We start from the raw sequence: 21,309 nt of genomic DNA, 5'->3' as shown, positions 1-21,309 counted from the left end.
TGAACATTTCACGTCTGCAGACATCCTTATGACAATTTTTGCACGAACAAACTTGTGGAATCGTTCTTTGAGTTGAACTATCCTGACCTTCCTCTCCACTACCACCACAAATACTTCAAAAAAGCCATGGAAGTCTTCCCATTCTATTCTCAGTGTTTCCTCATTTTGGGGATGAGCTTCGAAAGATGGGTTAATGTGTGTAGACCGCACGATGCTAAACAGATTCTGTCTAAGAGGAATACGTTTATATTCTATACTGTTGTGACTGTGGTGTCTCTCTTTATTCCTGTATTCACTACAATTGACGATGCTATCAATGCCCGCTCTGTCTGCTTTCTTCATCTACTTTCCTCAATAATCATAAAATTTGCTTAGCTTAGAAAATTGTTCGATATTTACTTTTGACAAATTGCTAGCAAAATGGAAAATTTGAGCGGGCAAACCGTTCACGACTTTCCCATGATCAGAGGTCATTTAGGTCTTGTACCACAGCCAGGGAAATCAATATCAATCTGTGTTCAAAACGTATTGCAAATCAAATAAGCTAATTGAAGTCTTTTGATTCAAGAGATATATTCTTTCAACGTATTTAGTGTCTTAGCTTAACAGCACGTGTAATATCAAAAGAAAGTATATAAGTTCTGATGATCATTGAAAAAAATGTAAGCAAATTTTTGCTCCATGTCAAGGTATTCATTTGTACTCGTTTATGACACAAACCATTTTTGAATGCACAAACATACACAAGCGAGGTATTTTTCGTAACGAGCAACATACACGCATAAAATTCATCATCGAGGTTTTCAAACAGTCAATTACCACAGGAATATGGTTAACCTAGAAAAATAAATAAGTAATACACCTACTTGCCGATGTGAAGAATTATTTGGCCGATTTCTGAGGCGACCAGTCCGCTCAGATTACTCAGCGAAATCTGTCTTCCAATCTTCGATAACTATGTGAAAGAGTATTTCAGAGTTTATTTTCCTCGTGCGTTTTAATTTTTGCTACCTTTGACCAATTTTACCATGCACGAGAACTGACAGTTTTGTGGCACTCATAATTCAAAGTGTTGTGAAGTTACAACTTCCTATCATGGCCTCTATGAGAAGTCGACTTTTCATAGACATTCATAAGGAAAGAAGAATTATAGATTTCTTTGTAAAGGTTTTCTTAACCCTTTTCAAATTAAGTTCAAATTGTTTCCCATTTATAGAGTTCTCTAGGCAGAGAAACTTTTGGCTGTAGGGTAATTAGAAAATAATTGCAGAAAAAGGTAACTACGTCTGTCACAGGTGCTCCGATTGGTAGCGGAGATTGAATTAAATTGGATCATCAAATATCTGAACGAAATAAAAATAATTAGGATCCATATAACTTTATGATGGATGTTTATACTGGGGGTTTATTCCTTATAGTACTGGATGTTTTATGAGCTATAAAGACTCCAAAGATGATATGAGTCGAAGCCAGTTAGATCGTTTCTTTATACAGTCTTTGTTCGTTGGTGTAGTTTTCCAAAATTAGTTCCGACAACCTGAATATTTTTCACTGAAGAAAATGAAATACAACTTAACAAATACAGTTTTTGGCATGATTGGTGCAGCACAATTAGAGAATATATGCACACAAAGGGAACCACAAAATCCTGAGTCCAGCAAAGACGTGCATGCGGGTCTGACTCGGGAATTGCAAAATGTAAGTGTTAAAGAGTTTTTCACGTCGCTCCAGGCATAGTTCTTCTTTGCCAGATACCGCAAAAAACTTTAAACAGTTCAAGTACTAGAAAACTGCGATCAGTGCACCAAAATGAGATATCTTGGTTGGGGGTCGGAACACTACGCTTGGCTCAATTCCAAATAAATGTGGGCGTAATCAAAATACAAAGAGCAGTTGGGAAGCCGTCTGACAGTTTACACAGACCTCTCAACTGAAATAGACAATCTATTGTTCTCCTGACCTGAGATTTCCGTCCGTTGAATAAATTATATTTTGAAAGTGTTGATCTCTCAATAAAGTCCGAATGTAACAAATTGCTCGAGGCGTTGACATATTGAGTTCGTACGTGCCAACCTGTCGTTTTGTTCCGATCAAATTCAGTGGAAGATGGTCTCAATTGTTAAGAATTATTTTTCTTGAAACTGTCTTGAATGTGATGAGGCTCCAGATAACGAGAAAAATTGGCAAAAGCTTTCCGCGGTTTCAGAATGCGTTCTTGCGCTTGTAGCCGAGGAGGTAAAAAATCAGAAACGCAATCAAGACCAACGTCTCGCAGAACGTTTTGATTGTTGGAACACAGGTGAAGACGGGAAGCATTGGTCGAAGCTGTCTCCATCAAACAATCAAAAGGACAGAGAACGAAGAGCATTGAAGAAATAACGGTCAGAACAAAAACGTTGTGAATACAAGGTCAATTTGGCCGAGCTGCTAAAGTTTTAGCTTCTGAAGATCTTGCACCCAATAACAAAGCTATATATAGAGCACTGAAAAAAATACACCCAAAGAAACCGTTACCCAGCGTCCATATATCTGACAACAATGCATCCAATTCAGTTAAAACCTAGTTAAAGAACAACTGAAGACTTTCAGCTGGCACACTGCAGCCCGTCCCTCTAAGATGTTTCCAGCACATCTTCAGCGCGCAGTAGACTGCACTGCAAACGATCGGCCTGAGTTTGCTCTGAAAACGATAACTAAGTTTGTAAGCTTTGGTAGCAATGGACTCTTTCCTGTTTTTATTCCCAAAGCTCTCTGCTGCGCTTCACTAACAGCTTCCTTCAAAAGGAAATGTGGTGTGTGTCCTATAAAAGTTGGCCAATTGTTGCAACGCCCACATAGCAAAATGCCTGGCAAGTGAAGCGAAATAAAAAGCAATTGAGCTGTTTGAAAGTCTGCAATTGGGAGTCAGCTTTAGCGGAGGCGATGAGGCAGTCCATCATTTGTCAAAAAATACATACGATAACAAAGTCAGTTATCGGTTGTACGAAGGCATGCTTCAACTTGATTACCAAAACGCTTTTAACTCAGTCAAGCGTTCACACTTATTAGGAGCGACTTGTGAATTTATTCCGGGAATTGCCGCCTTCAACAGTTTTTGCTACTCTCAGCACACACCACTCTTTTAAAACAATGCAATCATTCAAAATCAATTGGTTGCTTAGCAGGGTGATCCGCACGGACCACTATTGTTCTCCTGGACGTTATGGTCAATCATACAGAAGATCAAGACTCCAGTTCCGAGTTTGTTATCACTCACTTGGTACTTATATGATGGGTTTATGGCTGGGTCTGAGGATCAGATCAGCCAGTTGAAATCCTTGTAATGAAGGTTCTGAGAGAGGTCTAATTTTGAGACAAGACAAATGTGAGCATTGATCGATAAAAAGTTTACCCTCCTTTGATCAGAAAGCAAAATGGAATATGGGAGACAGTTTTGAACTCTGGGCGCTGCGGTTTTTTCAAAAAATTTTATCGCTTCTGTTTATAAGAGGAAAGTTTAAAAAATTTTATCTATGCTGTACAATTTACATCACCTCAACAATCCTCAATTTGCATTAGCTATCCTTCGTTGCTGTTTGGGAACACTGAAACTGGTATACTCTATAAGAACTAACACTCCACCAAACGAGATGCTCAAACTAATGAAAATTTTAGATGAAGGCCAAAAAGAAGTGCTGGATCAAATTGTTGGTTCAAATATTGGTTATGACGCATGGAAACAATCGGCCCTAACTATCAGTTTGTCGGGACTAGGCGCCAGAAAATCCAATGAATAATACAAAGGTGTGCTTGTGGGCTCAATTATAGCCTGAGACGAAATTTTGTTAAAGAGTTACACCAGAGTCTGGAACCGTTCAATCTACGTTCGCACGCGCAAAAGAAGATTCAGGAAGCACTTGATAAAGATAAACTTGCTGTACTAATAAGAAATCAAACGTAAACCAAGAAAAACGCAAGACTCCAATAACTCTGCTTGACTCTGGCTGGCGAATGGCTTGCTGTGCCTCCAATTCCCGCTCTAGGTCCACCTTTCCACTTAAGAATTTCAAGTAAGTGACGAATACGGGCTCGGGATCTCGGTTTGTGATCAGGAAAAAAGATTTCTATTTTGCAGGTCAGGTACATTTGTTGACCATGCAGTTGCCTGACATGAAAGGGGAGATGCGATTTCAAGACACAATAGCATTCGTGACCGTTCAGCAAACTAATTTGGCCCCACTAAATGAAGAACGCAACCTCATTGCGGAAAAAACTCACGCCCATGAGACTTCTATCTGCCTTCTTGAAAATCTGGGCCATCTACCGCTCAAGACATAACCATGACTTCTTCTCTGCAACCGATGATTATTTCTCATGCGGCAGAGAAGTCTGCTTATGAAATTGAAGCTGCTGATAATCGAAAATTTGCTCAGTATGAAAATGGCTGTGATCAACAAGGAATTTTGTTTGTCCCTCTGTCAATCGAAGTTTTGGGCGGTTGTCGAGGACTCTGAAGAATACTGCGCATGTGGTTGTCAGCTGATAACAGAAATTATCAGTCAGTGGGGTAGTCCATTGCCTTCGATTGAAAAGATCAATCACTTTCTGTCGCCAGTGTAGTTGGACGCAGCAAATAGTTGAACTTGTCTGTTAATTAGCGACCCGATTACGTGGGACGCAATGTGAAGATAACTATTCCAGCACGCTTAAGTTGAGATGAATCAACCTCCTGATGAGTAAGAAACACGCACAGAATCATTATTGAACTCACCCAATGAGAGGGGAGCCTCTTCTTAAGCAAGGTCATCCAATAGGAGGGGACTTGTGCTGGTTTCAAGTTCAAAAAAGCGAGCAAGACAAAAAACAAGAGTTAAAAAGCTGATGGAGAGAGGAAGAAATACCAAAGATCGGAGAAAAAATAGAAATTGGCAATAAGAAATAATCAGCAAGCATTTGAATTTTAGATCAAGATAAACCGAGATTATTTAATAACTGAGACCACGCGGATTGCAATTTATTCTTTGTTTAGATTAAAAAATTAAAAAGAATAATTTTTTGCCTCCGCGTTCTTTGTATCTGAATTCTGTGTCCCTTAGATTTATGGTTCGTTTTTAGCCCAGGCCTCTCTGTGACTGCCAGACTTAGATTCAGATAAAAAACATTATCGGCGAAAAAAAACTCAACTTTTCCTTAGGCGGCAAAAAAGAAAGACTTAGTCGCAAAGACAGAGTAAATACCACTGGTGTGTTTTTATTGTGGATTAGCTGAATCATTTAGGTATTCACTTCGCACACCCAGGTCTAGGTACGAACTTATGAAAAGACAATGCTTGACGAAAATACACTATGAAAAGAACATACTGGACTGATTCGAGCTATGAAAAGATTTTATCTGGACCTTAAGACATTTTTGACTTTAGCTCGACTCAAAGTTTTTGCAAAAGACTTTAGCTGGACCCAAAATATTACAAAAGACTTTGGCTCGACCTAAAATCTGGACTGGATTAAAGCTCGACAAAATGTTTGCAAGCAACGTCGAGTTAAAGTCTTTTCAGAAGTCCAATTTTTGGCATTTATATTTTACGTGCAAAATTGCATATAACGTAGTCAGCATGTATGCTCTTTCAACTTTTACGATTCAAAGGATCCCTCAAAATCCTGCATTATTTTTTGAAAAAGATAGCTGATAATTTTGAAAGGGAAAACAAACTGAAAAACGCCGAAATTTTGTCATGGCTAATGGGACTAGGACCAATACACTTGCTAACTGGTTTCAATGAATCAAGTAATGTGGTAATATAATCAAGCTGCAATAACTCTTTATCTTAAGATTTGACAAAAATCTTAAGGTTTTTGGCAGTTTTCCAGATGATTCTTAAGTTGGACTGCAGTGGTGCAAAGCTATTTAGTCTCGCTACGGTTCTGCTTCTGTTTGTACAGAAGTAGGAATGAAAAAAAATGAATTTTGAAAAAATAGACTTATGAAAAGACTAATGGTAGACCCATGAAAAGACCTTAACTCGACTTTGTTGGTTATGAAATGACTAATGGTGGACACATGAAAAGACCTTAACTGGATTTTCTTCGTTATGAAAAGACTTCAGCTCGATCCATGAAATATATTAGCTCTACTTTAACTAGGAAGCTCGACCGTGTAATTAAAGTCAATATCCCCCCCCCCCGCCCACTAGACTTTTAAAGTCTTTTCATAAGTCGAGACCTAGGCCTGGGCATTGCAACGGCATGAAATGAAATAACAACCTAAAAGCGAATGTCTCCTTCAGTTATGCGCTCTTTGGGGAATCCCCCAAATTTTCAGTTGCATTTTTAATTATCTTGTTTCTTTAATTTATACATTAGATTTAGTATAATTAAATAGATCCCAATATATGAGGGTAGGAGCCCAAAAAATGCATCAATGAGAAGCAAAAAGCTATCTTCCTGACATAGGATTTTTGAAACATGATTGCGATCATAATTTTTTTGTTAATGTTATAATCTCAGGGAATGACGAGTGCACTTGATGAGTCAATTCATTATTTATATTCATTGTAGTCGATTTGCCAGGCGAACCAAAGGTTAAAATTAAACAAAGTTATTGTAAAAAACTGTCAAAAATGCAAGTTCATGTAAGATCGACGTGTAGATAGAAACCCTAACTTACGATATACGCTTAATAATGCTTTAAAATGCTAAAAAATTCATTGCGTTCACGCATATGTCAGATACGCGATGTTCGAATCTAATTGATAAAAATAACTATTGTTTTTAAAATTTGTTACCTGTTGTTGCAGTGGTGAAAAGCGACATTCATGCAAGAGTTCTTTGGTTTGAGCCTCACAAACAGAGGTTTAAGTTTTAAAACAGTGTAAGAATTACGAGTAGAAATGCTAAATTTGTGTAAGATCTACGCTTAGGAACGCGAAAAATATATGAGATAAAGCTTTAAAAAGAGATCTAAGCTTTAAGTTTGTAAGATCTACTTATTTTAGAAACGTCGAAATTATCTAAGATCTGCTCTTAGGAACGCCAATATTATATAAGGCAAACCCTTGCCTTCAGCTTTTTCGCGCGCAAAAACTGGAGGGTATTTTCAACGCTAAGTATCATTCTTCTTACATCAATTTTTCAAAATGCTTCGACACGGGATGGCTTGTCGCACTTAAAGAAAGCATACTTTTACTTGAAGGACAACAACATGTGCCCCGACTGTGCCATTCATTCTTTCCACTACATGGAAAACTGCATTGAAGCCCCTTGCTTCGCAATATGCGCAATTTGTTCTGGATTATTCTACTTCAAGATCATCAGAACCCTCCGATCTGGTCGTCAGAGTAGCAGAACTAACACTGTCACCAAAACCTTTGTCGTGCTCTGGATTTCATGGATCTTATGCGTGCTGCCCTACATCATTATGGATTTTTACACCAGCACTCTTATGGTTGAGTACCAGTCATGGCTTTCTGTGAGGCATACTGATCCCGCCAATTTCTTCGACAAGCTTGCGATCATAACTTTTGGGGTGAAAAGAAACGGGGAAAAGTATATGCTTTGGAATAAGACTACACAAATGGCGTCCGCATTCTATTCGGCATTTATGAGTCTGAAGCATTCTTATGGGTTTATAAACTCTTTGTTGATGATAGTGTTGTTGCGACCGTTTCAGCAACCCGTTCAAAGTGTTATTAACAAGATCAAAATCAATCTCAGATAAAAACAAACGCCCAAGTTTACTACTACCAGCCAGCGACCCTACCTTTAATTATTATTAAGCTACTTTGAGGGGAATTTGGCTATGCAAAGGACGAATTGGTATATCGTTCCTTAGCAGCAGGGCTGGTTTGTTGGGGCGTGTGACCAGTTATAAATTGTAATTAACTACCCCTAAATAGGGATCGGTAACTATTTTACAACCCTTCTCACAGAAAATGATCGATGTTTACCCTTTGAAAAGTATTAAAAATCTGGACATTCAGTACCTCTGATATTAACTGGAGATTATTATTGTCCCAGTGCCTGCCTATAAATTAGAACAATTAAACCCAGCTTTTTAAATTCAGAATCTACACAGAGAGCAATTAGCAAGGAAAGCCCATACACAAGGGTAAATAAGCTCAGAGTAGGAGAGCAAACTTGCGGAAAGATCAACAAGCTTATAATCTTTTGAATCGCATCGCCTGAAAGTGGTTAATGTTGGGAAAATTCTGCTCTAAAACTAGTTAAAGAAATTGGGTCTCTCCAATTATAGCCCCCCATTATGGTTTGTTTATGTTTTATCATGTACAGTGACAGTTTCAGATAATACGAAGGACGGTCGAACGAGTCAATTATTGCGATGTATGGAAGAGTATCAAAAACGAAAAGAATCTAAGGTACGTTAGTAAAAATGAGATCAGACAGAAAAAAATGTCTTTATGAACTAATTTATTCTGTTTTTTGTTGAAGGGACCTAATCTATGAGCTTAGAGTAATCAAGGTGAGTGATACGCGGCACCACAGTTTGCCATTGTTGGGTTGGGGCGTTGGAGGGGGGGGGGGTACCATTGTTGGGTTTACTTAGACAAGACTGTATGTACGTCATATGGGTCATTCCCATTATGACCCCCCCCCCCAGCCTAGTAATCAGTTAATCTATATCATCACCAATCATGGGGAAAACTCATGAACTTCAAAAATATGACGATGGTAGATCCTGCAATTTCGAGCCGTGACAAGCAAGAACTTTGTTTGTCATCAATTGTCAATTTTTCATATTAATTTACAAGTCCCAGAGAAAACTTTGGTTCTTAAAAGTTGTTTCATAATTAAAAACTGAGTCTATAACCAGACTTTGGAATTCTTTCTTACTGAAAAAAATTATAAACGAGCAGAAATTCTTAAACGCGGTAAAAACGAGCAAAATTTTTCAAACGAGCTAAAAACGAGCACAATTTCTAAAAACGAACTAAAATCTGTTCATGGCTGATTATGGTCTGGATGGGTCTGATCATGGCAGAAATAAAAACGAGTCAAAAACGAGCACGTATGAGAAACGAGCTAAAGTCTGATCATGGCAGATTATCGTCTGGATGGGTCTGATCATGACCTATTTTAGTCTGGATGGGTCTGATCATTAACGCACACCTCAACCTGGGTCACCAATTCACTTTGCCAATGATTTTTCGACTATCAACGAGCAAATATCATTGATTATGTCAACAGCAATTTTGGAAAGCAGAACATCTGTTGAAACCTTCACGATCAAATTTCAAATTGTTTAATTTCTAAGGTTCCATATTTTTTCTTATAAAATGCCGGATTTTAATACTGACAATCGTCCATATGTTTGGTTTCTTAGATTTGATATGTTTTGTTTTCAATATTAGCAAATCGTTGCCGCGTTTGGTTTCTTAGATTCAAAATGTTTGGTTTCAATTCTAAGAGAACTTCAGTACGGTCGGTTTTCGATCCCAGGAACTCATGAAAAAGGTAATGTTATCAATTTTTCAAGATCATAAGAGCGCTCGGTGAAAGAGATTGATTGTGTTGGGTTACGGACTTTCGCAAGCGGAATAAAAAGCGTTTTAACTAAGTAAAAGAATTAATTTCTCAAAAAAGAGAGAATAACAAAATGATATTTTACAGTAGAATTTAGAGATTTACAGGAGAGATCTGATTATTAGATCAAGATAGTGATTTGAATTTGGGGATGAAAAGGACTCAAAAATCAGCTGTATATATAACCATTATCAGTGTGAAAAAGTCCAGATACAAAACTAATCTTAGCACCGTGATTTATAGTGGGGGTCGCAAAGGTTACCCAATATGGTTTGCTTCTGCAAATCAGTCGCAAAGGGAACCAAAAATGGAATGCATTTGCACTTTTCTAAGAATTCATTCACACTTCCGGAGATATCATCACCATTTAATACATTCTGGGAAGATTTTACATCAATTAATCTAACTCTAATAATAGTTATCTAGATTCACCAATTTGAACCGAATATTAATTCTAAGCACCATTTCTTGACGATTTATTTATATAATCGCTTTGATTGAAGTCATATTGCTTGTCTTTCTAATTTGGTAAGTCAAACTTTCTTTCTAATTCTCACTAAGTTTAAGACTATAGTTTGATCGATATTCTAACACCCCCACTCAGACTTGAGTTGATTGCGTAGAGTCTCTTCCCATCAAAACTGCTCTGAATGTTTCCACTTTCGAAACGGGTAAGGACTTTGTGAAGATGTCCGCTGCCATTTTGTCTGTAGGGACGTAATGAATTGAAATAGTCCCATCCTCCGTCTTGTCCCGGATGAAGTGAAACTTTGTTTCGATGTGCTTGTTCCTTTTGTGCATGACTGGGTTTTGGCAGAGTCTGATACAACTTTGGTTGTCTTCTCCAATTGCTATTGGACGTTTCTGTTGGATGCCAAAATCCTCTAGAAGTTGTTTCAGGTAGAGTGCTTCCTGAACAGCTGCTGCCATGCTGATATTCTGCTTCTGATGAAGAAAGAGCAACTGTGGCCTGCTTCCTGACACCCCAGCTGAGTGCTGCGCCACGTCCGCTGAGCTTGAAATAATAGCCCGTTGTTGATTTTCTGTCGTTCACGTCTCCAGACCAGTCTGCATCACTTTCCCCCACTAAATCATAACTATCCTCTTTTGTGTAAGTAAGTTTTAAACCTTTTGAACCTTGAAGACATCGCAAAAGTCGTTTTCCGCACATCCAGTGTTGATTGGTTTGTGCATTCATGTGTCTGGACAGAATGTTGACTGTGAACATGATGTCTGGCCTCGTCTGTTTGGCCAGATACAGAAGTGATACAACCCAGCTTCCGTTGATCCTCTGGTCCACTTCTTCGTCTCCGTTCTGTGCTGTCTGAAGATTCAAATTCAAATCAGCTGGAGTTCTTGAGGGTTTGCATTGATCCATTTGAAACCGCTCAAGCATTGTGTCTGTGTAGCGTTCTTGGTCGACTGTGACTTTACCCTCTTCTCGTTTGATTCTTAGACCCAGAAGCCAATGTAGTCTCCCTCGGTCTTCCATGTGAAAGATTGCTTCTAGTGCCTTTTTGACATCAGAGACCACTGTCATACTTCTTGATGCTAGTATGATGTCGTCAACCCAGACCAAGATGAAGGTGTGATCCACTGCCTCTGATCTTGCGAACAAGGAGTGATCGTTCCTGCTTCTGGTGAACCCCTGTCTCAGTAGGAAGTCTGCCAGTTCTTTGTACCAGTTGTTAGCAGCCTGTTTCAAACCATAAATTGATTTATTTAGTCGACATACTAATTTCTCCCCATCTGATCCGCGTTTTACAAACTCCTGTGGCTATTCCAGATACACTTTTTCCTCGATTGGTGAGTGCAGGAAAGCAGTCTTGACATCAAATTGGTGCATCACATGGCCCTGCTTCGCTAATAGCTGAAGTAGAATCCTGAATGTCTCTGGCTTGCAGATAGGCGCAAAAGTCTCAAAGTAGTCCAGTCCTTCCACTTGTTTGAAGCCTTTCGCCACATAGCGCGCTTTGTATTTGTCCACTTGACCACTGGGTCCCAATTTCACTTTGTAGACCCATTTGCCCGGTATGACGTCCCTGTCTGTGGGTGGTCTCACTAGGTTCCAAGTCTCGTTGTCTTGGAGTGCCTTGACCTCGTCCCTCATTGCCCGGTGCCACTGGACCCAATAGTCGCCTTGCTTGGCTTCGTAGACTGTTTTGGGTTCCACAAAGTTGCCCTCAGTCACAACAAGATGGGTCCTGACTTCTCCAAAAAATTGCGGAACATTCCTTGCTCGTGTCCCTCGTCTGGGCTCTGCTCTGTCCGCGCGTTCCAGTGCATCTTCATTGAAGCCAACTGTCTATAACTGTGAGAAGACTTCTGTGTCACTGTTTCCCAGTGACTCTGAGTCTCTGTGACTCCCTCTTGTTGCAGTAGATCCTTCATCTAGTGCTGTTTCTCCAACATCCGAGGCCTCTTGTCTCAGTGTTGTTTCTTGAGTATTCACGCTCCCTGCGTCGTGCCACTACTCCTTTATTGCAGTAGATGTGTCCTGTCGTTCTCTGTTTTCATCATCTTGATGACCATCATCTGTGTGCCAGATTCCCAGTTCCGACCCATCATCTAGTAGGTCAGCCGTTTCTTTGTTGTCAGGGATTGAGCCCACTTCAGACTCCTTGATGATCACATCTCGAACTGCCATCACGTTGCGTGTGTTGGGTATGTACACAAGGTATCCATTTTCTCCTTCAGTGTAACCCACAAACTTTCCTTCCAGTGCCTTGGGTTCAAGTTTGCTGACTTCTCTGTTCCTCTTCCTCATGAAGACTGTGCAACCAAAAATAGATAATTTACTTATTGGAAGCTTAGGTTTTATACCTCTCATCGGCTCTGCTGGGCATTTTTCTTCTCCTCGTCTCACAACCAAGTTTCTGATCCTTGCTGCGTGAAGAATTGCTGCTCCCCACATCATCTTGGGAAGTCCTGAGTCAATGAGCAAACAACTTGCCATCTCCAGCAGTGCCCTGTTGCACCTCTCAGCTAACCCATTCTGTTGTGGCATCTCTGGTATGGTCTTCTCCTGTAGAATGCCTGCATCTAAGCAGTACGTCTTGAACTGCTCTGAGAGAAACTCCTTCGCACTCTCTTGCCTCAGCTTCTTGGGCGTCCCCACACTGAGAACAAATTTCTTCAGGCTGGCCAATGCTTCACACTTTGCCTTGAGCAATTCCACAAACACAAACTTCGTGTACTGGTCTGCAAACACTATGCAGAACCCGAACCCTGACAGTGACTCTACTCTGAAAGAACCCATCACGTCTGTGAAAACCCTCTCCAGCCTCTTCTCTGCTTGGGTCTCTGCCACTCTTGGTGCTGGAGTCTTTGTGATCTTGGCCAATGCACACAAATTGCATACATTATCGAGTTCCCCCACTGTCTCTGGTGCATTCTTGACCACATCCGCTTGATTCAAATGACCCAATCGTCTGTGCCACTTCCTTGCACTGTCAAGTTGTTGGAACTCATTTTGAATTCTAGAACGCTGCATGGTAAGTAAAATAAATTATTTCCTTGTGTTAGTTTTACCCGAGTGCCCTTCTAGAGTTTCAGGCAGCTGTTTCCTCTCTCGAAAGTGAAGCTATGTCCCCACTCCGTGCATCTTGAGACTGATAGCAGGTTTGAAGAATAGTCCGGCACACACAGAACATTTTTGAGTTCTCATTGGAATTCGCCTTTGTTTGAGGGTATGCTGATCCTCACACAGCCTCTGCCCACCACTCTGGAAGCTTCTCCGTTGGGATTTCTGACCACTGATTGAAAGGACACAAAGTCCAGGAATGCATCGATGTTCGTCACTATGTGATCTGTACAACCAATGTCCACTAGCATGCCTGCTGTCTTCCACTGGGTAAGAGCTGCCCAGCATTCCTCGTCTGGTGTAGCCAATGTTGGACCCATTGGCACTGACTCATGTTTGCCTCCATCTGTTTGTCTCCTGCATGCCCTGTCTAGGTGACCGTTCTCACCACACTTGCTGCCTTGTGCTGTCTCCATCTTCCTGCAGTCCTTGGCAAAGTGTCCAGGGATCCCACAGACAGAGCAGTTTCCTTTCTTGGGTCCCTTCTTGAAGTCACGCTTCACTGCCAGTGCCACTGAACCACTTTGTCCCTTGTGTCTCTGCACCGTGCTCTCATGAAGGTTCTGCAGCTTTTTCCTCAACTCTGTGAAGTTCGTTGCCGGGTTGAAGCTTTCCTGTATAACAAAACTTTCATAGCTCATTGGCAGACCATTGATGACCGAGGCCTTGAAGAGGGTCTCTGAGACTGCCTCCCCTGCTTCTTGTAGCCTTGTGAGCAACTCCTGTCCTCTGATGAAGAAGCTGTCCAAATCCTCAGAATCCTCGAGCTGCAGTCGAGCAAGCTGTGCCACTAAAGTCACCACTGTTGTCGTCTCCACACTCTGATATCTCTCTTGCAAAAGCTTCCAAGCCTTTGCTCCATCTCCAATGCCATCATCTCCCACACAGTCATGTCTCATCAGCATGAGGGTTGTTGCATCTAGAGTCAGTGCCAGATGGCACCACACATCGTTCGGTTTCTCCTTGATGTCTGCAACTTCCTTCTCATGTGCATCCTTCAGCACCTTGTGATTCTTCTTCTCATCATTGGTTGCCACATTGGCCTGTGGCGCAGGCTCATTGGGTTGCTCCTCTGTCCCCAGTAGTGATTTGTAGAGTCCCTTAGTCTGCATCATCGCCACAAATCTTGTGCTCCAGATTGGAAAGTCCTGTGCCTTTCCTGTGTAGGTCAGCAGCTTCACTGTCTGTTGATCCATTGGAGTTTGAGCAGGCAAAACAGTTGTGAAAAGAAAAAGTACTAAGCAGAAAAGGATTATGACTGTCAACAAAATATTAGTTTTGTTTTGGAATTTTTTTTTTGACTTAGAAAGTTGCTGGGCCCATAACCTGTTGGGTTATGGACTTTCGCAAGCGGAATAAAAAGCGTTTTTAACTAAGTAAAAGAATTACTTTCTCAAAAATGAGAGAATTACAAAATGATATTTTACAGTAGAATTTAGAGATTTACAGGAGAGATCTGATTATTAGATCAAGATAGTGATTTGAATTTGGGGATGAAAAGGACTCAAAAATCAGCTGTATATATACCCATTATCAGTGTGAAAAAGTCCAGATACAAAACTAATCTTAGCACCGTGATTTATAGTGGGGGTCGCAAAGGTTACCCAATATGGTTTGCTTCTGCAAATCAGTCGCAAAGGGAACCATAAATGGAATGCATTTGCACTTTTCTAAGAATTCATTCACACTTCCGGAGATATCATCACCATTTAATACATTCTGGGAAGATTTTACATCAATTAATCTAACTCTAATAATAGTTATCTAGATTCACCAATTTGAACCGAATATTGATTCTAAGCACCATTTCTTGACGATTCATTCATATAATTTTTTTGGTCGAAGTCATATTGCTTGTCTTTCTAATCTGGTAAGTCAAACTTTCTTTCTAATTCTCACTAAGTTTAAGGCTATAGTTTGATCGATATTCTAACAGATTGAACTGAAGCCCCATCAATATTCAAAAAGGCTGTTAATCTTCTTACTTGAAGAAAAAACAAACAAAAATTCATAATTAATCGGCTCGTTTTTAAGAAATCAGTTGAAGAAGAAAGTCAATAAATTGTCACTTGTTTGCTAAGAAGTTTTCTGGATATTTTCCTTTTATGCACCCTAGTACGATATGCGCCCCCCAGTTACAGAGCACGCTCAATTATATAGTAAATCATTATGTAAAAAAATGGCATGTGCGTCTGGGGTGCAAATAATAGGCGCCCAGGAAGCATGGGGCACAAATTGAAAAGATCCTATTCTCTCTTAAGAGTTTGTATGAAACTCAAGTGATTAGGAAGTTATACCAACATTTGACTACATTATAAACAAAATTTCAAACTAAGAATAGCTTTTTTTCAGAAGTTCATTGCTAAGTTTCCCAAATATCGTTACGCAAACATATTTCGCACATAGCTGCAGTACTAGTAGCGAAGCTAGGTTTTTTATTAAAAAAAGTTTTTCAAATTATGTTTTTCGTTTTTTCTCCGGCACTTTTCAGTATTTATGTTTTTACCAACTAGCAGACAGATGGCAAACTCTTAATTATTGAAAAAAAATTCAGTAAACCGACTAATATAAATCATGAAACTGCATTTTTACAGTCTCTGCGTTAAATTCAATTAAACAATTGTCTTTTCTTTTTGTTACCCCCACAGACGATTCTTTGGTGTTCAATGCTAGAACGGTTTCACTTAGCTGAATTATCAAAGTATTCAATTAATGTGTTGAAGTCTTCCATCAGCATTGTCGGCATGTTCGTTTATAAACGTAAGATAATTGTCCATATAATTGGTTCCTTAGACCTGATATATTTGGTTTAAATGTAAGATTATAGTTGTTAATTTGGTTTCTTAGATTCCTAATGTTTGGTTTCAAGTGTAAGAATTCACAAGATCCGATTATTTAATTGCTACCAGGAGAAAGCGGTGAAAAAAATCTCTGTTAATGATAGCAAAAGTTGCAAATATTCACGGCTTAATTCACCGCAAACCTTACAAAAAATTCGGCGCTTTTACCGCATTCGTACATTATTTTTTCGGCAAACATTCTACCAAGGTCATTTTTGTTCGATGTTCTGAACTAGCGCAGTGACTTAAAATGTGATTCTTTTAGTATCAGAATATGTGACTTCTGTTTATTCCTTTAAAGTCACGTGACATGTCTCTATTGTTCCCATTATTCATGAGAAATTGGATCTACTTCACCAAGCAAGTTGTTGCTTGAGCAACCAATTGGAATTCACACGTACTAATCACAAAAACAAAGTAAACAAAAACTTCAAAAATGGCCGAACATGGGCAACAGCCGCAACAAATGCATCAACCTCAGGAAAACACCAATAATCATGACCAGCACCACCAACCGCAACACCAAGAACAACCTAGCGGGCCATCTGAAATTTGTCCTGCCTGTGACAAGGTGCACAGCATTCTGCATTCTCTTAACCCTCCCCCCCCCCCCCCCTCTTAGTGATTAGAAAGTGAGCCCAAACCCATAATGCATTTCAAAAATCCGATGCACATTACAGGGCGTGACGGTGCCCAAGTCCGGCTAGTACATACTACTGCTATTGTTAGATGTTCTAGAAAACCTCCCCTCTATTGATGCTTAACTAGACTTGGATCTATTCTGATCCTTCTCAAGGTTAATGAGTTCAAATGTTTGAAGATTGCTTGACCTCCAATATACGCTATTATTTACTGTATCTCTGGTAAAGTTGTACCCTAGTTGAGAAGACCGAACAAAAACGACGCAAGAAATGTTTGGTATGTTCGGTTTTCTACGTAAGAAATGGTCGGCATGTTCGGTTTGTTCGGTATGACGGGTTTCAAATGAAAGAAATTGTCGGTATGTTCGGTCTAGAAAGTAAGAAAGCTTCCGTATGTTCGGTTTTGCGAGATTCGGTATGTTCGGTTCGGAATGTAAGAGAGATTCGGTATGTTCGGTGTTTAAACATAAGAAATCGTCGGTATGTTCGTTTTTGGACGCAAGAAATTGTCGGATTTTTCCATTGGGAAAATTGATATTTCTGTTTATAATGTAGTCAAACGCTACGATAGTGTTCTTTTTGCAGGAATTTCAAACGTACGTCTCAAAGAAAAATTCTGGAAAAGTGTGTAAAACTCCTGAAAAATTTTCTTTAGCTCGTTGGCCAAACTAGTTATGCAAATATAAAGTTCTTGATTATTTTTGAATTTTAGAATGTAACATACTTGTTAAAAATTGATGAAAATTTTGTTAAATAATTCACTCTCACTGGGATTGGACAGGACATACTTTCTTGTAGTTTACAAGTAAGTTCTTTGACGGTTGGTTACGTTTGAAACAGAACGTGCCGACCGAAATTTCTTCCATGTTTATTCGTGGTAGGAAAACTCAAAATATGATAGTTCTGAATGTTTCTCTCAACGATACCGAATCTCTCTTACGTTAAAAAACGACAATACCGAATCTCTCTTACGTTAAAAAACGACGATACCGAATCTCTCTTACGTTAAAAAACGACAATGCCGAACCTTTCTTATATTAAAAACCGAGCAAAAACGACAATACCGACGAAAAAATCGTAAGGGCTTTCGTCGTTTTGGCTAGAAAAAAAACCGACAAAACCGACAATTTCTCAACTAGGGTAAGAACAAAAACAGAGTCTTTACCATTATAGCCCCCCCCCCCCAAAAAAAATTGTTCTCCATTATGGTATAATTATATGCCCACTAAGCTGGGATCTCTGGGGGGAGGGGGCTATAATAGGAAAGACCCCAAAAACAAACAATAATTATTTTGATGGGGATTACGTTATATGACAACTAAGGCTGGGAAGATTATAGTGGAAAAGACCCCAGAACTAAATACACCCAATTCAACAAAAAGGAGTATTCTGGATCAATTTTCCACAGCAAGCTCAGAAGTCAACCGCAGGGGGCATACCAGCAGCCACAAAGAGCGTGCTATAGTTGAAATGGTTTTTATAGTTGAAGTAATACTTATACTGCATTCTGCATTCATTGGCAGAATGCAGTATGCAGTATAAGTATTACTTATACATGAAATTATAGTCCCCGTATTATGGTATATTTATCATTATTCGGGGGCTATAGGTCATCTGACCACTGGGCTAGGAGGGGGGGGGGGGGGGCGATGTGGACGTACAGCTCAAGTTTAGAAGGCCTTTTCGTAGATTTAAAAACGTGTTTGTAACACAAGAAGAGAGGATGCAGTCAAACTTAAAAGACTTAAATCAAACATACATATGATTTAAAGATTGTCGTTTCTGTTCGGTCATCTTTCAATATGTAAATATGCGTGCTGTCGTTGCAGGAGGTGACTAGGTCAGACCACAAAGTGAACAACCATGGCCAGACATTCCACTCAAATTGCTTCACATGTGCATATTGTGGGCAGAAGCTCGCAGGGAAGCCCTTCTTCACACAGCACGACAAACGGATCTGCAAGAGTTGTTACACTGACAGAATAGCACCCAAATGTGCTCAATGTGGGGATCCTGTTACTGGTGAGACCTTTTGTGAACACTTCTTCTCACTATCCCCTCTATCCCGTTTTGCATCTACTTCTATCTGTTCCCCGTGGCCAAAAAATATTTGGATCTTTTCCGTTTGTGCCCCCCCATATTAGTGGGCGCATATAGTTTGCAACCCCAGACGCACGTGCCATATCTTTTCATAATGATTTACTATGTAATGGCACGTGCTCTGTAACTGGGTGGCGCATAACGTACTGGGTGTGGGCACAAACAGAAACGATCCAAATATATTAAGCGACTTCAAATTTTTAATTGCTCTCAAACGAAGTTTGTAGCAATTATATTAGTCCTGTCGGTCTTTTTTATGCGATTTTTCGCTTGACCAATTTTTCGTCCGACGCTTTTGACTTTTCGTCCTCAAAAACGGGATAAACAGGTAGCGCCCAGCGGGCATTATGTGCTCTTAGAGCCTTTCTGGTCTGTTTCAGCTCAAACTGCCTTGGAGACTTATACTTATACTTATGGTGTGAGGGGCGGCTCTTAGAGGTTGACACCCCCCCCCCCCTTTGTTGACCCCCCACCCCCACTATTGGCTCCACCCCCCCCCCCCCCCCACCGCGCTTTTGCCCCCCCCACCGAGTGCTGCCCCCATCAGCCCCCGGTGCACCCCCCCCCCCGTGGCTAGCTACTGACCAAGCCAACCGCTCGCCGGTCGTTTGAGAGCAATTCGCCCGACGTTAGTCTGTTATGTTTTGAATTTTTAGTGGGCACAAATTTTTTTGGTGGTTATCGAGAATTTTCATTTTTATCAAAACGTATAAACTTCTCTCCCATTTAAAAAATGAAAATTTACCATGTATGACGCGCGCTCTCTTAATTGGGGGGGGGGCATATCGTACTGGTGGGGGGGGGGGGGGGGGTGGGGGGCACAAACAGATAATACTTACAGATAAGTTTTTATAGAAAAGACCCCAATGAGAAAAGTATGTGAGGTGTACAAATTTAAATGCGAGAACTAGTTGTCACATTGACCGTCTTAAGTATACTCAGGAAATCATTTTGCTTATTTGAATTAATAATGATGATACAAGCGTTTAAGATAAATAAATCAGTTCTCAGTTTTTTAGTTTTTGTGTGTTGAAATTCGACTGCTTTTCTTTTCTTCCTTTTGTTTTGTCACTTCTTCTCTTAACCATTGAAGGTCTGTTTCGGGCAAAGATCCATAATAGTGCATAGATGTTCTCTAATTAATTGGGCATCAATGATGTATTGATGACATAGCCGGCCCCATTTGCAGGATTGCAAAGAATAGTAAAGTAAGTCCATAAAATTAAAGACAATTCTTGGTTGAAAATACAAAACTTGGTGACCCATTAACAAAGAAACAAGTTTCGAGATAAACGAATAACTGACGTTACGCAAGAAAATCAACTTACGGATTTCAATGAACGTTTTTGCGAAGATAAACGAAGTACGTGAGAATAAGCGGTTAAAAAGCGTGATAAACCGAGAAACGCAAAAAATAAAGTAAACATTTCGCAAAACTGCGATTCCGCAGAAAATTTAATGAGGAGGTCAAAATATAGATGTCCGAACGCTCTGAGGGGAGTAACAGGTTGCTACGGTGTAGCAATTTTTCTACCCGCGCAGAAAAAGCAGAATTTTAGTACAAATTGTCATGGAAAAATTGTTCTTTTCCTGATACCAGAACTTACAAAGAGGCGAACCTTGTAAATTAGTTTTTGAATCAATGATAAAAATTAGTCAGCTAGAACTTTGCTTAATTTAACAACAGGGCGAATTTTTTCCCCAAATGCGGTTTTTAGTTTAACGGATCTGACAATTTGGTCCGAACTAGGATATACTTCAATGACTTTGGCCAGTGGCCAAAGACCTCGAGGCGTGAAATCCTCTAAAACCCAAACTAGATCGCCTACTTGTAAATTCGGAAAACCTTTAGTCCATTTCGAACGTTTCTGCTGGTTTGGGATATATTCTCTAAGAAATCTGTTCCAGAAGTGTTCGGCCAAGTGTTGTGAAGTTCTCCAAGACTTTGAGATTGTAATCTTTCTCTCGGAAAAAACACCAGGTGGAAAATTAACAGTGGGTCTACCCAAAAGAAAATGGTTTGGTGTTAGGGGAAGTGGATCATTAATGTCACTCGAAGTGTATGTGAGGGGACGAGAGTTCATGTTAGATTCTATTTCGCAAGAGAAGGTAGACAACGTTTCATGTGTTAGTGTTCTTGATCCAATGACCTTGTACAAAGACAATTTGAACACCTGAATTAACCTTTCCCAACTGCCACCAAAATGTGGTGCAAGGGGAGGATTAAACTTCCATTCAATCTCAATATCAAGAATATGGAGTTTTGAGGCAAATTCCTTTGATGCTCTGAGTGCTTCGATACCTTTCTTTAGTTCCGAACAAGAGCTGACAAAAGATTTCCCGTTGTCGGAGAGAAATTTTTTTGGCTTTCCGCGGCGACTAATGAATCTGCGGATGCAATTCATTGTGGAGTCTGTAGACAAGTTTTCTGCTATCTCCAAGTGGACTGCTCTTACCACCAAGCAGGTGAACAGAAGTACGTAGCGTGTAGCGTGTCTGCCGCATTGAGATACGGGGAAAGGACCTATGAAGTCGAGTCCTGTCGTCGCAAAGACAAAGTGGTGCTCACTTGGTAACCGCTCGCATGGTAGATCAGACATTTGAGGTTGCTGGATTTCCTGTATCATTCG

General features: G+C 40.1%; 1 protein-coding gene across 3 annotated transcripts in view; it reads left to right on the top strand.

Annotated features, from left to right (window-relative positions):
• Positions 1-16,181: 16,181 nt before the first annotated feature.
• The window catches only part of LOC142342163 (four and a half LIM domains protein 5-like), a 29,955-nt gene continuing 24,827 nt past the window's right edge, over positions 16,182-21,309 (top strand). The window contains exons 1-2 of one of the 3 annotated variants that reach the window (XM_075393371.1): positions 16,182-16,509; positions 18,409-18,601. In XM_075393371.1, coding sequence (XP_075249486.1) covers positions 16,375-16,509; positions 18,409-18,601 — 328 coding nt within the window. In that variant the 5' untranslated portion in view covers positions 16,182-16,374. The remainder of the gene's footprint in view (positions 16,510-18,408; positions 18,602-21,309) is intronic. The other 2 variants (XM_075393369.1, XM_075393370.1) reach the window with 2 other exon arrangements.

Source organism: Convolutriloba macropyga, chromosome 7 (genome assembly GCF_964194025.1).
Source record: "Convolutriloba macropyga chromosome 7, txConMacr16.3, whole genome shotgun sequence".
Classification (NCBI taxonomy): domain Eukaryota; kingdom Metazoa; phylum Xenacoelomorpha; order Acoela; family Convolutidae; genus Convolutriloba; species Convolutriloba macropyga.
Note: the sequence above shows the minus strand (reverse complement) of the source record. Positions and strands in the feature narration are given on the sequence as shown.